This window comes from Myxine glutinosa, chromosome 14, assembly GCF_964187855.1.
Source record: "Myxine glutinosa chromosome 14, kmMyxGlut1.1, whole genome shotgun sequence".
Taxonomy (NCBI): domain Eukaryota; kingdom Metazoa; phylum Chordata; class Myxini; order Myxiniformes; family Myxinidae; genus Myxine; species Myxine glutinosa.
The window spans coordinates 59623538-59650044 of record NC_136274.1 but is presented as its reverse complement, the minus strand read 5'-3'; the positions used below and the strand labels follow the sequence as shown (position 1 = coordinate 59650044).

The 26507-nt window shown below is 42.9% G+C and overlaps 1 protein-coding gene across 1 annotated transcript in view; it reads left to right on the top strand.

Moving 5' to 3' along the window:
- LOC137439819 (fibronectin type III domain-containing protein 4-like) overlaps positions 1 to 26507 on the top strand; it is a 103092-nt gene that overhangs the window by 51560 nt on the left and 25025 nt on the right. Inside the window, exon 4 of the mRNA XM_078768319.1 lies at positions 16523 to 16552. Within this exon, the coding sequence (XP_078624445.1) occupies positions 16523 to 16552 (30 nt within the window). The remainder of the gene's footprint in view (positions 1 to 16522; positions 16553 to 26507) is intronic.

Sequence of the window (26507 nt, the reverse complement as noted above, 5' to 3'; positions counted from 1 at the left end):
TTCAATTGTCACCATGCCAGTTGGCTGGGTGTGGGTACCTCTCTCGCCAGCCATGGCTCTTCAGCAAAGGACTTCTGCGACTCACTGGGACTGACACAATCTGTCAATTTCCCGACCCGGATCTCAGTCAACGGAGCATCTTCTCTTCTGGACTTGGTTATGACTAACTTCCTTGAAAATGTCTGCTGCTCTTCTTCTGCTCCAATCGGCCCATATGATCATGTGCTTGTTAAAGTGGACATCTCTCTGACCATTCTCAGAGAGCCTCCTCAGCGTCGACGAGTCTGGCATTTCACTCAGGCCAACTGGCAAGGTCTTCAAGCAGCCATCAATCATCTGGACTGGTCTCCCATCTCTACCGCCTCTGACATCAACTCATCCTGGGAATTCTTCCAAAGTAAACTGCTCTCTCATGCACAGATGTATCTCATCTCGTCTTCAGTTGGCATACCATTCCTCCCGTCCATGGTACACGGATTCTTGTGGTGAGGCTGTTGCCCAGAAACAACTTGCTTTCGTCTCCTGGAAAGCAAATCCAATGGAAGGAAATCTCATTTCCTTTCACAAAGCCCGAAACAAGTGTGTGTCTAACCTCAGGAGAGACAGGAAACAATATCTCTCCGTTCTCAAGACCGAACTCTCTTATCTGTCTCCCTCTTCCAAATCCTGGTGGCGTCTGGTCAAATCTGTTTCTGGTGTTTGTTCCCCCTCCATCCCCTCCCTCACCTCAAATGGCTACATCTTCCTCAAATCAAACCTCAAATGGTCTTTCTGTCTTCTACCGACTCCTCTCCGGCCTTGCTCCCCCAGCTCTCTCTGGGCTCTGTCCCCCAAATATTCTTCCAGGTCGCACAAGATCTGCCTGCAACCCTCTTATGGTTAAACTGCCAAAATGAAGACTCTCTGCTCACCTTCACTCCTTCATTCCTCTTTTCTCCCGCCTCTGGAACAAACTCCCTCACTCTCTTCAATCCCACTCCACCCTCCAGGTCTTTAAAACAGCTGTTCACCACCATCTCTGGTGAAAAGCTGAATGCCTCAACTCTGTGTTTGCCTCTAAATCTTGTGTCGCAAACCCATCCCTCTCTGTACCCACCGTACACAGTCGTACCCAGCTGCTCCTGGACACTGTGTCCTTTCCTCCTGACAAGGTGGAAAAGTTTATATCAACCCTCGACTCTGATTCTGCAACTGGACCTGACGGCATCAGCCCACGGGTCCTAAAATCCTGTTCTTCCGCTCTTTCACTCCCTTTCTCTGTTCTCTTCACCCTCTCTTTTGCTCAAGGTCATCTGCCATCTGCTTGGAAATCAGCCAACATCACCGCTTTGCACAAAAAAGGTGCAAAAACAGATCCTAGCAACTACAGACCAATCAGCCTTCTCCCAATTATCAGCAAAGTCATGGAATCCATCATTGCTTCAGATATGAAATCTTTCCTCTTCTCCAATGGCTTGATCTCTGATCATCAATTTGGTTTCAGACCTGGTTACTCTACTCTGGACATGCTGCTTCTGCTTTCTCAACAATGGATGGAAGTCCTCAATGCCAAACAGGAAATTAGAGCTGTCTCCCTTGACATATCACGTGCCTTCGATACGGTCAGGCACCCCGTTCTGCTCACCAAACTCTCCTCCTTTGGTATCCATGGAAATCTCCTCGCATGGCTGGCGGACTTCCTCTCGAGTCGTAGTCAACGTATGGCCCTGAATGGGTTTCTCTCATCTCCTCTTCCTATTCAGGCTGGAGTTCCCCAGGGCAGTGTTCTGGGCCTTGTGATTTTTCTGGTCTTCATCAATGATCTCTCTGACTCTCTTGAAAATCCTCTCTATCTCTTCGCTGACGACTCTACTCTCTGTCGCTCCATTCCTCATCCCTCAGATCGGCAGGCTGCAGCCTCCTCACTCTCTGCAGACCTGGACAAAATCACAGACTGGGCAAACAAGTGGAACATGTCTTTCAATCCTGACAAATCTCACACTCTTACGATGTCTCTCCGAAAAGACCGAGTGGACAACTCTCCAATCCACTTTCTGAATAATCATCTCCAAGAAGTTCTGTCACTCAAGCTTTTCGGTCTCACTATCTGCCATGATCTTTCCTGGGAAAACCACATTTCAAATCTGGCCTCCAAAGCCAGTCGCCAACTGGGCAATGGGCATCCTCCGTCGTGCGAAGTCCTTCCTTGGCACACCTGAGCTCCTCACCACATACCAGGCTTTCATCTGCAGCTCAATGGAATACTGCTCTCCCCTCTGGGCTGGTGCTCCTGCCTCACACCTAGCTCGTCTTCACGCTGTTGAAACCAAAGCGTTCAGAATCATTGGAATCTCCCGTGATTAAGCTAACTCCGAGGGCCTTTCACTTACTCACCGCAGGCAGGTTGGTGGTCTTTCTGTCTTCTACCGACTCCTCTCCGGCCTTGCTCCCCGAGCTCTCTCTGGGCTCTGTCCCCCAAATATTCCTCCAGGTCGCACAAGATCTGCCTGCAACCCTCTTATGGTTAAACTGCCAAAATCAAGACTCTCTGCTCACCTTCACTCCTTCATTCCTCTTTTCTCCCGCCTCTGGAACAAACTCCCTCACTCTCTTCAATCCCACTCCACCCTCCAGGTCTTTAAAACAGCTGTTCACCACCATCTCTTATCTTCCCCCATCCAAAACCTTGATCTTTGCTACCCCCGCAAATTTCACCCCAAATCCACTTTTTTGAAATACCAACTTCTGTCCTGGAAGTCCTTGGTGTCCTTGTGTTTTATACTTCTCCCACCCCCCCCCACCCCCTTCCCACGCCTCCTCCCCCCAAGCCCTCTCCCTCCCACACTTCTCCCTGCTCTCAAATGTTGTGTTTGTGTGCTTCCCCTTCTCTCCCCATCTTGTCTTCTGCTCCCTCTTTTTTTATATTTTGTTTGTCTGGTTGATTTGTTTGTGAAATAAATGTTAGCTCTTTCACGAGCCTCGATTCAGTATACAAAAAAAAAAAGACCACGTTGTCCCTGTCGAATTATGACATCATAATTATGGCACCAATGACGTCATCGTTAACAACACCTATTCCCCATATGGAGTTCTTTCCAATGAGCCATGTTTCAATTTTTTCCATGCAGCGGTTTTGGTGATATAGAGGTGCAACTTTTAAAGATTTTTTCCAAAATGGAGTCTGTACCACGTGACGTTCACTATGACGTTATAATTATCGTTAAAAAATTATACAGGAGGAGCCGCACATATTCTGAAACTTTCGTGTTCAACGGACTAACAGTTGCACCGGAATTTTTTTTTTCATTCTGATCAGATCAACCGTTGTACTTGTCCAGTTATGACGTCATAATGGAGGCACATATGACATCATCATTAACATATCTTATTCCCCATGGGGTGTCCTTGACAATGAGCCATTTTAAAATTGTTTCCATTAAGCGGCTTGGGAGAAAAAGATGGGGAAAAGGTTTTCCAAAATGGCGTCCGTACCACGTGACCTATGACGTCATAATTATCAGCAAAAATATCTACAGGCAGAGGCGCTCCTACTGTACAATTTCATGTCAATCGGACCAACAGTTGCCGAGGAAATGAATTTTTAAAATGCAGACACGGCACACACACGGCACACGTACGGCACACATACGGCACACATACGAACCGAATGCCTAACCCTGCTTTTCGCTTCGCGAGCACAGGGTAATTAGACTGCTCTTTAATGAGCCATCTTTTATCAGACAAAGACTTGGGAGCAACACAACAGAGCGAATCTGTGAGATGCTTACAACGATGGGTCAATGCCGAAAATAAATTGCAAAGAACTTGAATAAATCAAAAAATATGAAAATGCACTGACACGGTTTTCTGCGGCACGAGAACCAACAAGATTTAATGAATGTGCTGAACGAGGAACAAAATGTGCAAGAGGATTTATGTATTTTATCCTTTGTTGAACTCCCGAATATTTTCTCGCCATGTTGCTAAAAGTGTGTAATATCTGGAGTCCATTCAACACTTATACTGTAGTACGTCAGTGACTTAACTTCAGACACACTTGCAGCTAACACCCGTTTTGCCATCAACTGTAAAAACTCATTGCAAATTGTTGATGAAAAATAGGAAAGCATGATCTTCCAAATCTGTTGAGATGATCACAAGAGACTAGCTCATCAATACTGTTGCGGATATGGGACTTGGCCTCAATATCCGCTTGTAAATACTCCCCTATTTCCCCAATACTCCCCAACTATCCCCAATCCCCCATTCCCTAGTCCCATTGTCTGTAAACAACACTCTGTAGAACCGACCTTCCCCTTTTTCCCCCATTAAATGTCGTGCCCAGGTCCACCGCATCTCACGTAGACAACTTTCGGACATCTTGCTAGTTATTCTTAATCTATGTCAGTTAAGGACTCGTTTCCATTAATTCTGACTCTTCGTTGCACCAGAATGTGATTATATGGCACCAGTAGTGAGTTTAGGACCTTCCCATACCTCCTCCCATCTTCTTCCCCAAACAACAACTACAACAACAACTACAACAACAACTACAACAACTACAACAACGGCGCGGCGCGGGGGGAGTGTGCGTCCTCACACCGGCTCGGTTAGCCGCCATTGACCATGCGCTCCGACGGGGTTACCACGAAGGGGCTCCCTGTCAGCTCCTCGTCAAGGGCGGAGCCTGGTAACCCCCCCCCCACACCCAATAACAAGGGCGGACCGATTCCATCTGGGGCGGAGCTAACGAGCCGAGGGCGTGTCACTCCCCGCCGGATATACGCGACGACTAACCGGATGTGAGGTCAGATGCGCCTGAACTACGGAGAGCAAAGGACGCCACCCCCAGCGCGACGATACCTCCCCGCATCTATTGGACCGGACCGGGTCGATTTGTCCCTGAGCCAAGAGTGCACCTTGAGCCATCGACCAACCCGCCTTTCCTTGCCATCAATCCCCGTGTGAGTCAGTTTTTGTCCCGTTTATCTGTCGTCTGTCAGGGAATAAGATAAGTGTGTCTAAGTGCCTGTCTTTCTATGCTGTCCCTCTTGTAGTTGTAATCTGACCTTCCGCCCTAATATAACCTCCTCCGGAGGTCTTGAGAACTGAACCCTTGGTGTCGTGTCATTTTAATCCAGCCGTTGTGTCTTTTCCATCATTGATTTAGCATAGCGCGATTTAGTCAACGTTCGAGTATAATCGGGTAACTTGTGCGGACACGGCGGCCATTCCGCTCGGCCCACCCTAACATCAAAGTCGTGTCTGTAACAATACTAACAATAATTTTAAATAATAACAAGTCAGGAGACGACGATGGTTCACGAGCGAGCGGTATTCAATGACAAAGGACGGACTATAACCGAAGCAGACCCGGACAGGCCAGGCTCGGAAATGTCAAAACGAAGGTTACTGACCTTGAAATGAGATAGAAAATAATGTATAATCAGTTATGAGGTTAGTTATCTACACAATACCGAAAATTCGGTGAAAAATGGGAAAAAAAATCGAGCTCCGTGGGGTTAGACACGTGACATTGGCCTAACCAAATACCGAAACCCCTGTCAGATTCCACCAAACCCCTCGGAGAAGATGTAGCTTGAACTCGATTACCCCCTAAAGACATATTTTTCGGGCGTGGCTCCGCCCACAATGGGCACAATACGCCCACTCTAGGCAGGTCACAACGAGATCATGATATCAACCTCCCACCCAAGTTTCATCAAGATCGGATGATATCATCGGGTAGTTATGCTGCGGACAGACACACACACACACACACACACACACACACACACACACACACACACACACACACACACACACACACACACACACACACACACGACGAATATAGTGGTCACTTGATAACTCGTGAACCAATAATACTTTCCACCCTCTCGCTATACTTATGGTGCTCTGCTATTGTGGGCCACAGGATCAAGACCGACTTGGTTAAGCAATTGCTTCACTTCTGTCTGTCTGTCTGTCTGTCTGTCTCGGCAATTGTCAGCTTATGATCAAGGAACAACTTGATTTCAATTGCATGTTATATTTTGAACACAAATTGGAAGACGAACCTGTAGTTTAGCGGTACTTTGTCTCTGAATTCGTCCCGATCGCGCATGCGCAGAGAGTCGTGGCATACTTTCCTCCTTTTTTTTTTGTCTGCTGTATGCCTGGCAGTCAAAGATAATTGAAAATTATTATTATTCCAAAGAGGAAACTTATTGTTTCTGAGGATATCTAAAGGACACAAACATCAGGCATGAAGAACTAATGTAACGTATTAATTGTTAACCTGCGCTCGCGAAGTGAAAAGCGGGGTTAAGCATACTTGTACGTATGTACATGTGCCGTGTGCCGTACGTGTGCAGTGTGCCGTGTGCCGTACGTCTCTGCATTTTAAAAATTCATTTTCTCTGCAACCGTTGTTCCAATTGACATGAAATTTTCGCCATAGGAGCGCCTCCTCCTTTAGAATATTTCAATGATAATCATGACGTCATAGTTCACGTGTTACAGGCGTCATCTTGGAAAAACTGAAAAACGTTGCACCTCTATATCTCCATAACCGCTCTATGGAAAAAATTGAAACGTGGCTCATTGTAAATAACTCCATATGGGGAATAGGTGTTAACGATGACGTCATTGGTACCATAATTATGACGTCATAATTCGACAGGGATAACGCTTAGTCTGATCAGTTTGAAATTTATTGATCATGATCTATGCAACAATTATTTAGAGTATATATAAATTTATGATGTCATCGCTCACCTTGTCTGGCAGCCATATTGGATCAAAAAAAGAGAAACGTTCAAAAACAGAAGAGTTAGCTCACACCAAGTTGACTGTGCAGGTTAAGTATTCTATGAATACCATCTAGTTAAATAAGGCAGTGTAAAGGACACTGCAGCAACAGTGGTAAACTTCCGAAAAACATTTTCCGACAAGCTTTGAAATCAAAATTTAATTATATACTTGAATCGTGTGGAACACAAATGGCCTTCTTTGCACTTTCATAATGCTTCCATGTTAAATAAGGTGGTGTATAACACACTGCATCAACAGGCGTAAGCTTCCGGAATTATTTTGTGTTCTACAGTGCTATTTTGAACACAGCACAGGGTAATGTGTTCTATGAACTCTTTCGTTTTCTCTTTCATTATCTGTATATCCAATGATCTATTTGTCTTTCCAAATTCAGTTATGTAGAGATTGGTGAAGGCTTCATCCCGAAGCAAGCCTTAAGTGCCGGTCTCCTTCAAGCTCTGGGCCCTCGGCTATTGCCTAACTGCCTTAATCCGTCCCTGCAGACAAGAAGTAATGAATAAGCACTTAATACTACAGGAACACTAAACCCCTTTAAGAGCCTCATAAGCAATCGGTCAAATTAAAACCATGGTTGCGTTCCATTACCAATTAGCTTGCTATCGCTTGCCAAGCCAGCCATTACTTATCAACCATTTTGTAGGAGTGCTTAAGCCACTTGGCAAGCACTATATAAGCTGATTATGATTAGTAATGGGACAAAGCTGATTGATTGGTGATTGTGGATGTATTGTTCGATCAGACTCTGGCGTCGGGTTGTTATAATCGTCCTCTTCGTGTCCAATTTCCATGAATGAAAAACTCAAAGGTTGGTGTTTAAGGATGGGGGGGGGGGGGGTGGCTGCTTCCTTGAGTTTAGGGAAGGATTTAAGGATAAACTGAAACGCCATTAAACGCCACCAAAGGTGGATGGAGGTTATGTTTTCACTCTTGTCTGTCTGTCTGTTTTTTGTCTGTCTGTCCGTTTGTGAACAAAATATCTCAAAAGATTGAGGACGGATTCGGACGAAATTTCATAGAGATGTAGCGTATGTGACAAGGACGAAATGATTCGATTTTGGTGAAGATCCGGATTCGTATCCGGTTCGTATAATTTTTTAAGTGATTCTTCACCATTGGGAGATGGGGCCAAAACCGATACATAGCAGGATATCTCAAAAAGTTATGGATGGATTTGGACGAAACTTGGTGGACCGGTTGGGTGTCTGACAAGGACGATTCGATTCGACTTTGGTGAAGATCTTAATATGGATTCGGATAGGAGAATTATTTAATTTTCAAGTGATTCTTCACGATTGAGAGATCGGCCAAACACGATGTATAGCAGGATATCTCAAAAAGTTGTGGACAGATGATTTTGATTAAATGTGATTCTGTATTGTGATTTTCTGGTCTCCTCTGGGATACAAAACTTACCTGTTCACCTGGTGGAGGTATGCTCTCTACTGAGTGCCGTTCTAGTTGTATGTGCAGCCATCCTCAAAATAGGAATGTTCTTAGGTGGAAACTTGAGGACTTCGAATCTTTCCTTAAGGATGCTTTATGCAGCCGGGCCTGTCTCTGGAACCATCCGAGCGCAGCTTCCTCAGCATCCTTTCGTGTACTGAGAAATTTCTAGTTGTTCAAATCTCAGAATCAAGATTTTTTTTTTCTCCTTAAGAAATATTTTTTTCAGCAACTTTCTTTCAGTTTTGAACAAGGTTTCCCAGCCCCCCCCCCCTTTTTTAAAATACAACATCGAGGCTCGTGTAAGAGCTAACATCAATCACAAAAAAAAAAAACGGACACAAAACGTACAACAGCAGAGAACAAGGACATCGGAAGATTTTTGGGAGGGAGAGGGCTTGGGGGGAGGAGGCATGGGAAGCCGGGGGGGGGGGGGGGGAGGTATAAAACACGTGGACACTGCTAGGACTTCCAGGAAAGAAGTCGGTATTTTAAAAAAAAAGTGGATCTGTGGGGTGAATTAACGGGGGTAGAAAAGATCACGGTTTTGGATGGGGGAAGATAAGAGATGGTGGTGAACAGCTGTTTTAAAGACCTGGAGGGAGGAGTGGGATTGAAGAGAGTGAGGGAGTTTGTTCCAGATGCGGGAGAAAAGAGGAATGAAGGAGTGAAGGTGAGCAGAGAGTCTTGATTTTGGCAGTTTAACCATAAGAGGGTTGCAGGCAGATCTTGTGCGACCTATAGGAATATTTGGGGGACAGAGCCCAGAGAGAGCTGGGGGAGCAAGGCCGGAGAGGAGTTGGTAGAACACAGAAAGACCACCTACCTACCTGCCTGCGGTGAGTGAGTGAAAGGCCCTCGGAGTTAGCTTCATGGCGGGGCAGACAAATAAATATTTAAGGGAAATTGATTATCCCATCTTTTTTGACATTGACCGACATGTTACAGTGACTTTATTTTATATAAATATAAAAAAAGATGATGCAAGCATGCTCTGACTCCAATTACAATTTGCTGACGTTGCATCCAGCGCACCTTGTGTAGCATCACCTAATGAAATGGCTTCGCTGTTTTTGAAAACACGTGACTTTACGGTCATTAATAACAGCACTGGCTGCCTAAAGAGACAAGTGGAAGGCTAAAGCATGGGTCCTTGGAGCTGTTCATGCGTCGAGATGGTAATTACATAGCGCTCTCCGCTGCAGACGATTAGTTTGCATCGTTCTGTCCTCCTTGGGTCTTGCTATGCCAAGGTAATACCATTGTGCAGTGAAGTTTACTTCATTTGGATCAATCAAAGTGGGTTATTTGAGTCAAAGGCAAAATTTGAGGCAAATTTCACCTCCCTGTACCTTGTATTTATTGTGATTTTAAAAATACCGTTTCTGTACACCGATCTTGAGGCTCAGTTTACAAGCCACCATCTAAAATTCCAATGTAAGAGGCATAACTACTCTTATTTTGGGTCTTTTGTGTCCTTGGGATCTTTTGTGTCCTATGGGTCTTTTGTGTCATCTGGGTTATTTGTGTCTTTGGGTGTTTTAGATCTTCAGGGTCTTTTTTGTATTTTGAGTCATCAGGGTAATTAATGGTCTTTTGGTTATTTTGGGTCTTCGAGATATTTGGGGTCTTTTTGGGTCCTCATGGTATTTTGGGTCTTTAACAGTCTTCAGGGTCTGTTGGGACTTCAGGTTCTTTTGGGTCTTTTGGGGTATTTTGGGTGTTTGGGGTCCATTGGGTCTTCGGGGTATTTTGGATCTTCAGAGTCCTTGGGGGTCTTCTGAGCCCTTGGTGTCTTTTGGTTCCTCTTTGTCATTTGGGTCCTCGGGGTTGTTTGGGGCTTTTGGATCCTCAGCGTCGTTTGGGTCTTCAAGGTATTTTCAGTCTTTCAGGTCCATTGGGTCTTCAGGGTCTTTTCAGTGCTTGGGGTATTTTGGGTCGTCGTGGTATTTTGGGTCTTCGTGGTATTTTGGATCTTCAGAGTCCTTGGGTTGTTCTGGATCCTTGGGGTCGTCTGGGTCTTCATAGCCTATTCTGTCTTTAACAGTCTACAGGGTAGTTTGGGTCTTCAGGTATTTTGGGTGTTTGGGGTCCATTGGGTCTTCAGGGTCTTCCGGTTCCTTGGGGTCTTTTGGGTCCTCAGGAATCTTTTAGTTGTTTTAACCGGCGGACACACAGTCTTGTTCAAAGATTGCCCATTAACACCCCCAAACCCCTCCTCCCCCCCCCCCCCACACCCGCCCCCCTCACTCAAATCTCTCCAAAAACACCACTCAAAGCCTTTAAAACCCACCCTTATAAAAGGGGACAGACACACATACACACAAACACACACACATTGTGTTCTCCATGGTAGATTGGGTGCCGCTGTATCTAGCTCATTCATAGCAGACTGATCATTTCTGTAGACAACCTTCATAAATGTCCTCCTAAAAATTCATAACAATAACTTAAGACCCTAGAGAGGTCATAGAACACCTTACACCCCACAGTCTTGAGTAAAGGGACATGAGAAGGGTCTTTTTAACCCTTGTTTTGTATTTCCGCGCACGATCTATATTAATTTTGTTCATGAACTTTGAATAACAGTCGGATGGCAACCACATGAGGCGATGGGTACAGCGGCTCCGACAAACTTACGATTTTGGAACAATGTTTGAGAACAAGATGCACTTGAACAAACAGATCTGTTGGCCGAAGTTATCTCTGTGGTTGCATCTTCAGGTGGCGCCATTTTGTCTCATCTCGCTGTTACTCCGCCTTCAGTGCGTACGGCTAATTTGATTTGTGTGCGGGGTAATTGTCAATATCAGGGGATTCATTAGAAACACGCTCTGGGCATCTTTGTTGAAAGATAAATAAATCCTGTGGTTGAAAGAACACAAAGTAATAATGGTCGTTGTGCCTCCGCCGACGAAGTCGCCGGAGCCATTATGTTTTCGGGTTGTCCGTCCGTACGGGCGAAACCTCGTTTTTCTCAGCAACCATATGTCCGATTGAGACGAAACTTTCAGGATAGGAGTGACACCCATGCAGAATGTTTTATAATTGTGACGTCATAGGTCACGTGGTATGGCAGCCATCTTAGATTAAAAGCAAATAATGAAAAAAATATTTCTCAGAAACCGCTCATTGGAAAAATTTGAAACTTGGCACATTGTCAAGTACTCCCAATAGGGAACAAAAGTGTGATAATGATGACATCGTAGCTGAAGTGGTATACCAGCCAAAATGTTTAAATTGAATTACTTATCCTAAAAATCTGAAATTGCATGCACATGATCAATGACCCATTTGTATTGAAATATTAAATTTATGACATCATAGGTCACATGGTTTGGCAGCCATATTGGATTGAAGGAAAATATTAAATAATTATATCTCTGAAACCGCTTACCCTATCGATGCGAAATTTTACAAATATCATCTAACAGCACTGTTGCATATGGTTTGAATTTTTTTTTTAGCACAGTGAACGATGGCATCTACCTGGTGTGGGACGATGCGGTGGCATATTGGCGACAAAGTCGCATTGTTCTAGTTGATATCAGTTGAATCCAGACTCTGGACAGAGCATGGGGTGCGCACGCCAAGCCGTGAAGGTTTCCGTGGCTGTCCTTTGATCAATCCACAATGGCAGGTCTCTCCCCTCCTCCTTCTCTCCTTCCCATTTTTACCCCCCTAGAGGGAAATTCCACCAAGGTTCTTCCTTGTACAAGTAGTTCGCGTTTTCTAGATGATTCCAAATCCGGAAGGAACCAAAAAATTCTCACACCTCGGCGATCACTCGATACAGGTCAAAAACTAACCTCACCATAGTATAATCTATTTCCATTTTCACAAAACAACTTCCAGAATACATAGCTCACCTCCGCAAACATTTCACAGCCATATGATATAACTAGCACGTTCCGTATCAAACCGCCAGTGCCAACCTCCCGCCGTACCTATACACTGCCCAACAGACACGCAAATACTTTAGGACTCCAAGAATAAATCCTGGACAGGTTGCCACTCTGTCTGGGGAGTGGACATTTTTGATGAGCAGCCATGGGAATAGAACCCACATCAAGGAGCGCAACCCAACAAGGCTTTACCTACTCCATCATCCAGCCTTTCAATATTATCCAGCAGGGGCAATGCTATCTGCATATTTTAAACATTGATCTTAGACTTGGTAGATCTTATCAGTCATATCCAGGGTAAAGATATGAGGAGACTGTAGTTTTACAATAATTACAAGGACAACATGAGGTTCTAAGTCTCACAAACCATAATAGTATGAGAATGTCAAGCTACCGAATGAATCATGTGCATGATCAATTCATTACATACACACAGCGGAGATGCTTGAGTGGCTAAATTGAGACGAAGGAAAAGAAACGATGTCGGAGAGAGAAAAAAAGGTAGGAGGAAGTGTGGGAGGAATTGGGAGGAAAAAGAAATCTTGGTGTAAGATAGGAGTGAAAGGAAGGGGGCAAATGTGTCCCACACCACTCCTGGCAAGAAAATTGGCCATATTTGGGTATGTAATAAATATACTTAACTTTTCTTGGAGATAAATTTTGTTTTCAATCGAGAAGTGGTCACGTGACGGCACATCTCAAACCCACCACCGAGTAATTGGGAATAATGTAGCGCAGGCATGATGGGCCAAATGGCCTCTTCCCACACAAACGTTACCTGTATTTCCTTGTAAGGACATGAGTAATATTGCCTCTCAGGCTCAGGTTCGACATTCGGCAGTTACAGGATATTTATATCCTTGACCAACACAGGAGCTTTGTTTTCAGACTGGAGACCATCCCAGGCTGCGTGCCGCTTGCACCACCAGAAACAATGGCTTTAATGCAAGCCCACCATATCTGGCACTGAAGGTCACATCATGAACAGCACACCAGAAGTAGGCAACCATCATCAGAAAAAAGCTCCGAATTCGGAGATTGTTTGTATCATGATGCAAATGTTTTTTCAGTAAATGAAGGGATGTCATGACGTCATGGAGCAATAAGTTCCAGGGAAATTTTAACCTCACAATGCATCGCTGCTCGCAGACGTCGCAGTCAGCCCTTCCATGAGCCTTGACCTCTGTATAACAATTATAACAATAAAATAACGAATAGCTCTTGTCAATCGGAATTATGGGAGCCAATAAGCTTGCTTTGCGCAGCAATGCACCTTCGTGCCATACCTATACACCACCCAACAGACGCTTAGTATGTGAGTGTTTCGGAAAAGAATCAACTTCATTCAGAATCATCAAATGGAGTTTTGCAGATTAAATAACATTTGCTTTTCAAAATAATTACAGCGTTTTGTCCTGTATAACTTACATGTCACGGTTGTCACGCCACGCGGGTTTTCATTGATATTTCCTGTTTTCAGGTAATGAATGCATTTCTATTGGAGAATCAATATTTGGCTATTGGCCCTACTGGATATAGCCGAGACCCAGCTAAAAACTTTCACCCTAGTGTTTCGCAGGCAGGGTGAGGCATCAATGTGTGTGAGGTCCATTAGATGGATCATGCTCACCCTTTGGACCTGTCTGTCAACACTATAGTTGTTGGTGGGCATTAAAGATCGCAGCTGGTGTATTTTGTAATGAGAATATGAGGCTCACAAATAATAATCAAATTAATTAACACTAGTGAGGTACCCATGCTACACACGGGTGGGAGGCCAGAAGCAAACAGACAATGCAGAAACGGCGAATGCTAAAGCATGAAACCAATAAATTCCACATTCCTGCAGCACCTTCGGTCGCACGTCAGACATGGACAGCAAGTTCGTGAAGGACTTCCATGAAAAACGTACTCGTTGGCAAACAAACGGGTACGTCTGGTCCCTCGAGCGAGGAGGCTTGCTTCGATCTGTCTACGGCATCGAAGTTTGAGTATTTTACCATTCGTGTCTGTCAAATTTCCACTGGTTATTTTATTGCATATGTGTAATTGTGTGTTTATAGTTAGTTTTGGTTTTCTAATTATTGCAAACTTGTGTGTAATTAGTCGTTTTTTGTTCGCACCTCGTGCGCGGCCTGGTTTCTCCAGGCTCCCTCCCCTCGTCGATATATTGTGAATACAAGTTCTTTCCTTTGCTGTATTTGCTTGTTTATTTGATTTTCTTTTCTCCCCCTACATCCCACGAACATCTTACTCTTGGTCTAATGTTTAAAATACAAAAAAAAAAAAAAAATTCTTTTTTAATTATTTCTCTCCTCGCGGACATGTGCTTGTTCTCTCGCCCCCTTGTTTCGCCTTGTGCCCCGCCCCCTTTATCTCCTTTTTCTTCCACCTCTCCAGCCTTTCCAACTCTAGTTTCCCATACTCACTCAACCCTTTCTCCTTCTTTCTCAAATCCACGTACCTCTTCCCCCTCCACCCCACCCCTCCACCCCACCCGCCTTCCCATGCCTCCTCCCCCCAAGCCCTCTCCCTCCCACAGATCTCCCGATGTCCCTGTTCTCTGCTGTTGTACTTGTGTGCTTCCCTCTCTCTCCCCATCTTGTCTCCTGCTCCCTTTATTGTATGTTTTGTGTGTCCGTTTTTTTTTGTGATTAATGTTAGCTCTTACATTGTAAGAGCCTCGATCTTGAGCCTCGATCTTGTATACAAAACCAAAAAAAAAATACCCAGTCAATGGCGAATCTGCATATGGCGATCCGCGAATTCATGTTTAGAAAGTAGAAACCGTCGCGGCATCCGCGGCAGGTTCATAATTGTCATCAAAATCTAAACAGTATTTGTAGAATTTCAATAAAAGCCACATCACTGTTCATATCGGTAAATATTATTCTATCGTGTTTGGAAAAACTGGAAAATTTGAAAACTTGGAAAAATTGGAAAAACAATATAGCCTATTTTACTCCCAGGGGTCCCAGGAATACCCACTCAAAATATCGTTGCGATCGGTTGAGCCATTTTTGCGGTACCTTCGAACGGACAGACGGACATTTGGTGAATTATTGTAAGATAATTAATTGAATATAAAAAAAATCTAATTTAAATTAAAACAATCAAATTAATAAATAATAATAAAAGATCACTGAACAAATTACAAATTCCTGCCACCTTTAGTCAAATGCCAAATTACTGCCATCAGAAACTTTCGCCAGGTGAACCCACAAGGAGGTGGCAATAATTGGGCCCATTAAAAAAGTAGTCTAATTTGTAGATTTAATGATAAAAACATTTTTACAGTGTTCAATGGCTCATGGAGAAGTTTGTACATACTGTATATCTCATAAGTTACAAGGGGACAATTAGGGTCGTAGACATCAGTGTACTTTTAATTTATGAGACTTACAAGGGCGTTGGTATGGGATTTACTAATTTGGGAGTAAGGTTGCATGGGTTCTCTGTATTATCAACTTATTATTATAGTCCTTCTGAGGGACAGGGGCTGCGCCCTCCGTGCGATGACGCACCATATGACAGTTTATACCCGGGTTTGAACCCAGGCTTTAAACAACACAGAAGCAAGTGTGCATATACCTCTAGCATCTCCTGCCCTCTCCCTCCCACAGATCTCCCGATGTCCTTGCTCTCAAATGTTGTGTTTGTGTGTTTCCCCCTATCTCCCCATCTTGTCTACCGCTCCCCTTGTATGTTTTATGTGTCCGTATTTTTCTTGTGATTAATGTTAGCTCTTACACGAGCCTTGATCTTGTATACGAAAAAAAAATAAAAAATCACCGAGGTTAAAAAAAACTTGTACATTTGTGTCCATTTACAACTTAATATAGTACAAAATGGCTGCCAGACATTGAAATGAATCAAAGTCCTCTAAATACGATCGAGTTGTCACCAAATCACTTTCCATCCCGAGAGAGCCACTTAAGCTAAAGAGCCCTCGTTAGTTTTATATGCAGCTGTCTTTTTCCACTCTTTTTTCCGAACATTGAAATTCCACTCTTTGAAATTCCAACTTCTTTCCTGGAAGTCCTGGCAGTGTCCATATGTTTTATACCTCTCCCACCCCCTTTCCCATGCCTCCACCCCAAAGCCCTCTCCCTCCCACAGTTCTCTCGATGTCTCCATGTCTCTCGGTCCCTGCTCTCAAATGTTGTGTTTGTGTCCTTCCCCCTCTCTCCCCATCTTGTCTACCGCTCCCGATGTTATTTGTTTTATGTGTCTGTTTGTCTTTCTGTGTGATTAATGTTCGCTCTTTCACGAGCCTCGATCTTGTATACAAAAAAAAAAAAAAAAAAAAAAAACTTCCTGCATTGTATTTCCGTTGTTTTTTCCTTTTTTTTTTGCAGGTCATCATGCGGCTTCCCAGAATGCATTTGGTGAGTTGCCACGAATCTTGAGATAAGACCACGTGATCTTATACGTGCAAGAAATGTGATGAGCATGCTCGCTATCCGATGGAGGTCAAGGGGATGTGGCTATGGGTGAATGCAGGGACTAGGCCCAGGCCTGATTAAATGGAACGCAAGAGTAAATGCAATAGGCCCGCTGATGGCCGAGTGTGATTCCGTTGTGTTCGTCTCCGCACGTTCTCCCAGGCACTATGTGCTCGTATTAACTCCGTCTGATATGTCGATGAAGCGTGGTGCCAAAAGGTGTACAAAAACAGCGATCGTGTCGAGACTCCATGACGCCCAACGATGGCCGAATACATTGGTCTTGGCTAACGAAGTACGGCTTGAGTGATGTGTTCCGCGCAGTGTATTTCTCTCTCTCGTACTCGTGTAACAGGTTGTAACTCATGGCGAACGTTTTTGCCTCTCGGCCTGGACGACACATGCAGTTCATCCCCAGAGGAGACAAATGTGATTGACGTCGCGGTGCCAGCATGCCTTGTTGCGCGTTCGAACGCACCAACTTTGGTCGGATCGTTAATCAGCCTGTCCTGCCTCGTTCATGGGAAATGTGTGCTCTGTGGGTGTGGGCGGCCATTGGAGGCGAAAAACCTGAACATGACATGAAATCAGGCGAAAAGTACATTTAAAAAAACCTGCGCAATGGAATTTGTTGATTTTGTGTGTGTGTGTGTGTGTGTGTGTGTGTGTGTGTGTGTGTGTGTGTGTGTGTGTGTGTGTGTGTGTGTGTGTGTGTGTATGGCTGTGTTTGTTTTGTGTTGAGAGTGTGTGTGTGTGTCTGGTTGTGTGTGTGTGTGTGCATGGCTGTGTTTGTTTTGTGTTGTGTGTGTGTGTGTATGGCTGGCTGTGTTTGTGTTTGTGTGTGTGTGTGTGTGTGTGTGTGTGTGTGTGTGTGTGTGTGTGTATGGCTGTGTTTGTTTTGTGTTGAGTGTGTGTGTGTGTGTCTGGTTGTGTGTGTGTGTATGTGTGTGTGTGCATGGCTGTGTTTGTTTTGTGTTGAGAGTGTGTGTGTGTGTCTGGTTGTGTGTGTGTGTGTGTGTGTGTGCATGGCTGTTTGTTGTGTGTGTGTGTGTGTGTGTGTGTGTATGTGTGTGTGTGTGTGTGTGTGTGTGTGTGTGTGTGTGTGTGGAGGAATTGAGTTGAGTTTTGAGTTGGAATAAGTGATGTTGCATTGATGGGTTGACTGACTGCCTGGGCGCAACTAAGGTTGTGGATCTACTGATGTACCATCTATTGATGTGGATCCATGATCGAGGTTGTGGATCCGCCGTTTGGAGAGGTCCTGGGCTGAAAGGATTGAAACCTCGAGGAAGAACGGTGCCCAGCTGAGGATCCGTGCAGTCGGGAAACTAGTCAATTGCTTACGGGTTAAGGTTCTTGCTTTAGGTATGGGAAGTATGTTTGAGGTTTACAATTTAAATAAAGTTGAATATGGGATGTTGTAAAATTAACATCATTTTCAACAATCCATTAAATTATTTAAGTTTAGGAACAACCGATACTGTACAATTAATTCTGTGTGTGTGTGTGTGTGTGTGTGTGTGTGTGTGTGTGTGTGTGTGTGTGTGTGTGTGTGTGTGTGTGTGTGTGTGTGTGTGTGTGTGTGTGTGTGTATAAAAGAGAGAGATAGAATTGTGAGGAACAGAAATGAAAAAATGAGGTGTGTGTGTGTGTGTGTGTATGTGCATGGCTGTGTGAGTGTGTGTGTGCGGCTGTGTGTGTGTGTGTGTGTGTGCGTGTGCATGGCTGTGTGTGTGTCCGGCTGTGTGTGTGTGTGTCCGGCTGTGTGTGTGTCCGGCTGTGTGTGTGTGTGTCCGGCTGTGTGTGTGTGTGTGTGTCCGGCTGTGTGTGTGTGCATGGCTGTGTGTGTGCATGGCTGTGTGTGTGTGTGTCTGGCTGTGTGTGTGTGTGTGTGTGTGTGTGTGTGTGTGTGTGTGTGTGTGTGTGTGTGTGTGTCCGGCTGTGTGTGTGTGTGTTGTGTTGTGTTGTGTTTATAAGCATTGTTTGCAAAATTATTATATTCCAAGAATCTAAAATGATTCCGCTGCAATTGTAAATATGGCCTATAGAAAATATAACTTCCAAGTAAATATTGGCAAGTTGCTGTTTCAAACCAATTTATTTGATCATTCCACTCTGATTAAAATATTTTCCAAGACGTTCATTGGCAGCTCCCAATACTGTTCCTCGAGGACATTCAACACAAATCTCTTTTCAATTCAACATGTCAAAAGTTTGTTTTTTCAACCTTTTCATTTGCCCACTTTATTGACCCCCACCCCGTACCCTACACACCCTTTAAGGGACTTTATTGACCCCCACCCCGTACCCTACACACCCTTTAAGGGAACACTTTATATTTGCTGTTCACCGGAGTTTTCAACTTAAATCTGTTCGATCTACACACTGCTGAGTTTGTAAACTATAAATCATATGGGTAAATAATCTCGAGCTGCTCTCCTTTTGTTTTGCTTTGCTTTGCTCGTGGATATTAAATGTCGCAATTAGTTATCTTCCTGAAATCGCAGGTGATTGCATTTCAGTCCTTTATATCCGTCTACATATTACGTACATGCATGAGGGATGAGCAGGTTAAACTGAGAAAAAGTAAGAACTAGAACGGCACTCAGTAGAGAGCATACCTCCGCCTGGTTAGCTATATCCCTCAATGGTTAATAATCAAAATTTCGTCAAAAATTAAATAATTCTCATATCGGAATCCATATTCAGTTCTTCACCAAAATCGAATCTATTTGTCCTTGACAGACACCCAACCGGTCCACCAAGTTTCGTCCGAATCCGTCCACAACTTTTTGAGATATCCTGCTATGTATCGTTTTTGGCCCCATCTCCCAATGGTGAAGAATCACCGAAAAATTCTAGAAGCCGGATCCGAATCCGGATCTTCACCAAAATCTAATCATTTCGTCCTTGTAACATACGCTGCATCTCTGCCAAATTTCGTCCGAATCCGTCCACAACTTATTGAGATATTTTGTTCACAAACAAACAAAAAACAAACAGACAGGGGTGAAAACATAAACTCCATCCTCCTTTGGTGGCGGAGGTAATAAATGAAGAGGTAAAGGGAGATTGAAGAGGAGGGAGTTGTCTGGGATAAGGAGGAGGTGCTGGGATGTGGGAAGGGGAAATTGTGGAGGGGGAGGGGGCAATCATTAATTGACGTGTTTGGACTATAATTGATGTGTTGATCTATAAATTGATGTGTTGATCTATAAATTGATGTGTTGATCTATAAATTGATTTGATTTGTTGATCTATAATTGATTTGTTGATCTATAATTGATGTGTTGATCATGAATTGATGTGTTGATCATGAATGTATGTGTTGATCATGAATGTATGTGTTGGTCATGAATGTATGTGTTGGTCATGCATGTATGTGTTGGTCATGAATTGATGTGTTGATCATGAATGTATGTGTTGATCATGAATGTATGTGTTGATCATGAATGTATGTGTTGATCATGAATGTATGTGTTGATCATGAATGTGTGTTGGTCATGAATGTATGTGTTGATCATGAATGTATGTGATGATCATGAATGTATGTGTTGGTCATGAATTGATGTGATGATCATGAATGTATGTGTTGATCATGAATGTATGTGTTGATCATGAATGTATGTGTTTGTCATGAATTAATGTGATGTTCATGAATGTATGTGTTGATCATGAATGTATGTGATGATCATGAATTTATGTGTTGGTCATGAATGTACGTGTTGATCATGAGTGTATGTGTTGGTCATGAATGTATGTGTTGATCATGAATGTATGTGTTGATCATGAATGTATGTGTTGATCATGAATTGATGTGATGATCATGAATTGATGTGGTGATCATGAATGTATGTGATGATCATGAATTGATGTGGTGATCATGAATGTATGTGATGATCATGAATTTATGCGTTGGTCATGAATGTATGTGTTGATCATGAATGTATGTGTTGGTCATGAATTAATGTGATGATCATGAATGTATGTGTTGATCATGAATGTATGTGATGATCATGAATTAATGTGATGATCATGAATGTATGTGTTGGTCATGAATTAATGTGATGATCATGAATGTATGTGTTGATCATGAATGTATGTGTTGATCATGAATGTATGTGTTGATCATTAATTGATGTGTTGGTCATGAATGTATGTGTTGATCATTAATTTATGTGATGATCATTAATTGATATGATTATCATGAATGTATGTGTTGATCATGAATTGATGTGTTGATCATGAATGTATGTGATGATCATGCATGTATGTGATGATCATGAATGTATGTGTTGATCATGAATTAATGTGATGATCATGAATGTATGTGTTGGTCATGAATGTATGTGTTGATCATGAATGTATATGTTGATCATTAATTGATGTGATGATCATGAATTAATGTGATGATCATGAATTTATGTTTTGATCATGAATGTATGTGTTGATCATGAAATGATGTGCTGATCATGATTGTATGTGTTGATCATGAATGTATGTGTTGATCATGAATGTATGTGCTGATCATGAATGTATGTGTTGATCATGAATTGATGTGTTGATCATGAATTTATGTGTTGGTCGTTAATTGATGTGATGATCATGAATTTTTGTGTTGATCATGAATGTATGTGTTGATCATGAATTTATGTGCTGATCATTAATCGATGTGTTGATCATGAATTGATGTGCTGATCATGAATGTATGTGTTGATCATGAATTGATGTGCTGATCATGAATGTATGTGTTGATCATGAATTGATGTGTTGATCATGAATGTATGTGCTGATCATGAATGTATGTGCTGATCATGAATGTATGTGTTGGTCATGAATGTATGTGTTGGTCATGAATGTATGTGTTGGTCATGAATGTATGTGTTGATCATGAATGTATGTGTTGGTCATGAATGTATGTGTTGGTCATGAATGTATGTGTTCGTCATGAATGTATGTGTTGGTCATGAATGTATGTGTTGATCATTAATTGATGTGCTGATCATGAATTGATGTGTTGATCATGAATGTATGTGTTGGTCATGAATGTATGTGTTGGTCATGAATGTATGTGTTGATCATTTATGCTTCAGTCACATTTGGCTCGGCGGCCTTAGGGTCTAAAAAATCTACGGCCACTAGCAATTATAGGGCGGCCGCAGTATTTCCACGGCCACACAATGTAGCAGTCACATATGTTTTTATTTTTCGGGTAGCCGCACGGGGTATTTAGAAATTGTGGAGACCGAAAACGTGGGGGTGCCGTACGGTCTTTGATTTGATGTCGCACGGTGACCTTAGGGCGTCCCTGCAGCGGCCATATAATTTTCAAGGCAGACGCAAGGTAGCCTCAAGGTGCCCGCAAGGCGACCGCAGGGGGGCCCTAAGGCGAACGTGCGGCCAGACGGACGGTAACGAGTGGGTATATATACCAGTTCTTTTTCATATGTATAACAGCACTTACAGTTGTCATGGCTACGGCTTGTGAAATTGCTACGGCCACCCAAGAAATGAAAAAAGTTATAACTCCGCGCTATAATTCCACGGCGACCCCTACGGCCTGTAAAAGATAGCCATACGCCCTAGGGCCACCCTGAGGCCACCTCAGAAACTCTGCGGCCGCCGCACGTTTCTGTCAATTTAGGGGGGGTACGGCCGCCGTATCCTAGCTGTAGAGCAAATGTGACTGATGCTTTATTGATGTGCTGTTCATGAATTGATGTGATGATCATGAATTGATGTGATGATCATGAATTGATGTGTTGATCATGAATGTATGTGTTGATCATGAATGTATGTGTTGGTCATGAATTTATGTGTTGATCATGAATGTATGTGTTGGTCATGAATGTAAGTGTTGATCATGAATGTATGTGTTGGTTATGAATGTATGTGTTGGTCATGAATGTATGTGTTGATCATTAATTGGTGTTGATCATGAATTGGTGTGGATCTATAAATTGATGTGTCGATCTAAAATTGATGTGTTGATCTATAATTGATGATGAGTTGAAGTGTTCAACTGAATTGATGTTTTAATCATGAATTGATGTGTTAATCATGAATTGATGTGTTAATCATGAATTGATGTGCTCATCATGAGTTGATGTGTTGATCAAAAATTGATTTGTTGATCTATAATTGATTTGTTGATCTATAATTGATGTGTTGATCATTAATTGATGTGGATTATGTTGAGAGAAATGGTAATAATGAGTGATAATAATGAGTTTATTGTCATATACATGATGCGATGCACATACAGTGAGAAGACTTTGACAGTTTGCTTAGAAATGACATTGAATAAGAAATAGTCATTGTGATGAGAGTAGAAAGCCCGAAAACAATATTTTAGTGTTGAAATGAGGGGCATGGGTTAAAATATACATATACATTATTTAGATATTCATACAAAAAATTCGGCTGATTCATTGAGGGTGAGGATTGTAGTTGGATAAAAGGTGTCGTGGAAGCGATTAAATTTGGTCTTGATGGAACGATAACGTTTACTCGAGCGGAGAAGTTCAAAAATGTCATGCGCTGGGTGAAACTCATCTCGGATGATAGCTTTCGCTCTTTTTAGCTGCGACGAGCAGCTCTATGAGAGGACCGCGTTGTTCTTGTTGTTGGGGTGCCTTTTTGAATAGCGCATGCGCATACACTCGGACGTGCGTCGGTATGAGGTAAGAACATGGCGGACTAAAATCGCGATTTGTTTGAAGAAACCAGAATAAATTTAGCAACAAAGACAACATGAATGTTTTCATGTCAATCTCGTTTCACAGAACTTGACACAAATTAGGTGTAATTATTGAATAGCGCATGCGCATACACTCGGACTTCCCCTACCGACCAAGCCCGTTTCAAATTATCCCACTGCCACCCAGAATTAACATTAATAAATAACATTAATGAATTAACATGAACATTAACAGAAATACATTCACGTCGATACATTATATGTAATCAGTTGATGAAGCATGTTGCGTCACAAAACAAAGGACAAGACCAGAACTGAAAGACAAAAAGACGCCAGTCCATGCGTATAATCTACTGACTGGTCGAATTTGGTAGCGCATATTGCAACGGATATCCTCATGATTCTACACGTCGCAGCTGGTGACCACACTGTGGTCATTTTTGTCTTGTTTCGACTCGACTCAGTACAGGCTGTCGTTGGAAGGAAGATCTCACCCAATAATTTTACCAGCAGTTTTTATTATCCTGTTGAGCCTGATAAGGTAGCTGTACAGGAAACAAGAAGCTACAGTAAGAACAGATTATGGATTGGAAAAGGGGTTAGACAGGGGTTCATTATTTCCCCTTATCCTTACTATAATTCACGGACCAGTGTTTGTTTGTTTGTTGTGATACTCCTCGTACAGTTCTGGCCCGATAAAATCCAGACTTTGTACATATGATCTTCATGACCCCAATTAATGTATCGGGGTGTTTTTATCTTTGTCAGTGATCTTGTGAGGGGCTGAGGGAGGGCGACACAATTCTCTATGTAAATGCGTATCGTGTAGCGCCACCTCCAGGTGAGACAGGGTATTACAAGTCCCACCCTATACAGTATGTACAGTTTCCCTGTCCCCACGTTTTCCAGTGCAGTGAGGTGTTTTGAATTATATGCAGTAGTTATGTTTTTGTTTCATGCATGTAACTCGGGTTATTGTTATTTATTTATTTTCGGGAGTGATTGAAGCAGCTTTCAGTTGCCTATACACCGCCCAGATAAAGGTATACGTCAGAAGAACACGTTGATCATTGTTTTGTGTTTTTCCACGTTTCCAAATTCCACGTTGTTTTGTGTACCTAAGAACAACATTGCCTGTAGCGCAAGTACTCTGGTACTTTGTTTAATCTGAATCATGAATACATCATGGAGGAAATCAAACTTGGATGACATCGAGGCTGGAGTCAGGATTGGAGGTAGACGTATCAATAATCTAAGGTATGCTGACGATACCACTCCGTTGGCAGAAAGTAAAGAGGACTTGATGAAAATGCTGCAGAGAGTGATTTTTTTTTGTATACAAGATCGAGGCTCGTGAAAGAGCTAACATTAATCACACAAAAAGTCAAACCGACACATAAAACACAAAATAAGGGGAACGGTAGAAAAGATGGGGAGAGAGGGGGAAGGACACAAACACAACATTTGAGAGCAGGGACATCGAGAGAACTGTGGGAGGGAGAGGGCTTGGGGGGAGGTGGGAGATGTATAAAACATATGGACACTGCAAGGACTTCCAGGAAAGAAGTTGGAATTTCGAAAAAGTGTATCTGGGGTGAATTAGCGGGGGTAGAAAAGATCAAGGTTTTGGATGTGGGAAGATAAGAGATGGTGGTGAACAGCTGTTTTAAAGACCTGGAGGGTGGAGTGGGGTTGAAGAGAGTGGGGGAGTTTGTTCCAGAGGCGGGAGAAAAGGGGAATGAAAGAGTGAAGGTGAGCAGAGAGCCTAGATTTTGGCAGTTTCACCAGAAGAGGGTTGCTGGCAGATCTTGTGCGATCTGTAGGAATATTTGGGGGACAAAGCCCAGAGAGAGCTGGGGGAGCAAGGCAGGAGAGGAGTAATTGGAAATTTGGAAATTGCATGGCTGTGTGCTTCATTACATACAAGTGAATTAAAAAAGTTATGCTAAATTTTAAAGGCAATGTCGGGATGACAAAATACAGTCCAAAAAGTGAAGTGAAGTGAAGTGGAGTAAAAAGTGGAGTGAAGTAGGAAAGTGAAAAAGTTGGTCTTTATTTAAACCTCAACAGCACTGAAATCTTGTTAACTGAGAAGATCAACGTGTTCAGATTGGGAGATGATCATGTGGAAATAGTGGAAAGTTTCATCTTCCTGTGCTCTAAGATTTAAGTGAGTGGAGAATGGGGATGAGAAATTAATAGACTGTTACCATTTGGGAGACCAGCAATTTCAGGAATGACAAAGATCCGGAACGACAAAGATGTGACAAAACAAACCAAGAGGAGGCTGATGTATGTATGCTCTGGTGTCTCCAGTTGTAATGTATGGATGTGAGTCATGGACAGGGAAAAAGAATGAAAGGAAGAACATTGACAGTTTTGAAATGTGGTTTTGGAGACAAATATTAATTCCATGGACTGCATGAAGAAGAATCAAATCAATGCTTGAATAAATTAGTACATGAGAAGTGCTGATGCTAAAACACAAACTGTCATACTTTGGATACATATGTGCAGAAGACAAAAATTTGAAGAAATCAACCATGCTGGGTATGGCTGAGGGAGGAAGAAGAGGCAGACTTTGTATGACATGGATGGATGGGGTAAAGGATGCAACCAAGCTGTCTCTGCCAGGGCTTCGGGAAGCAGTGCAGTATGGGGATTTTTAAAGAAATCTGATCATGAATGTCACCAGACGTCAGACACGACTTCACAGAACTACATGAACCAGATGATGTCAATGAGATGATGAAAAAAACCCCAGTTTTGTGTACCTATAATAGGTAGAAAGCCCCTTTATCAGCCTGGTGTTGGCTTAACGGTTAAGGTAGAAGTCTTGAGATATATTAGGGTCCTGAGTTCGAGCCCCTGTCATGCTGTTGAATTTACACCAGGTAGGTGGACTCAGCTTGTCATCCTTCCAAGGTCGACAAAATGAGTACCAGCTGACTTATAGAGGCATTGCATCAGTGGCACAGCCGTGCCCCTGGAAAACGATGCAAGCAGCATCCACAGGCTGCACAGGAACCACCATCCGCCCCTTCATCACCATCTCCCTGTTATTGGTTTGAGAGTCTATCTGCACCCTGGGTATATACTCCATAAAAACATTCAATTCACGTATCTGATGAAAAAATGAATTGTTCCGCAGATATTTGTCTTCCATCGTCAAATAAACTAATGAATGGATGTGTTCTC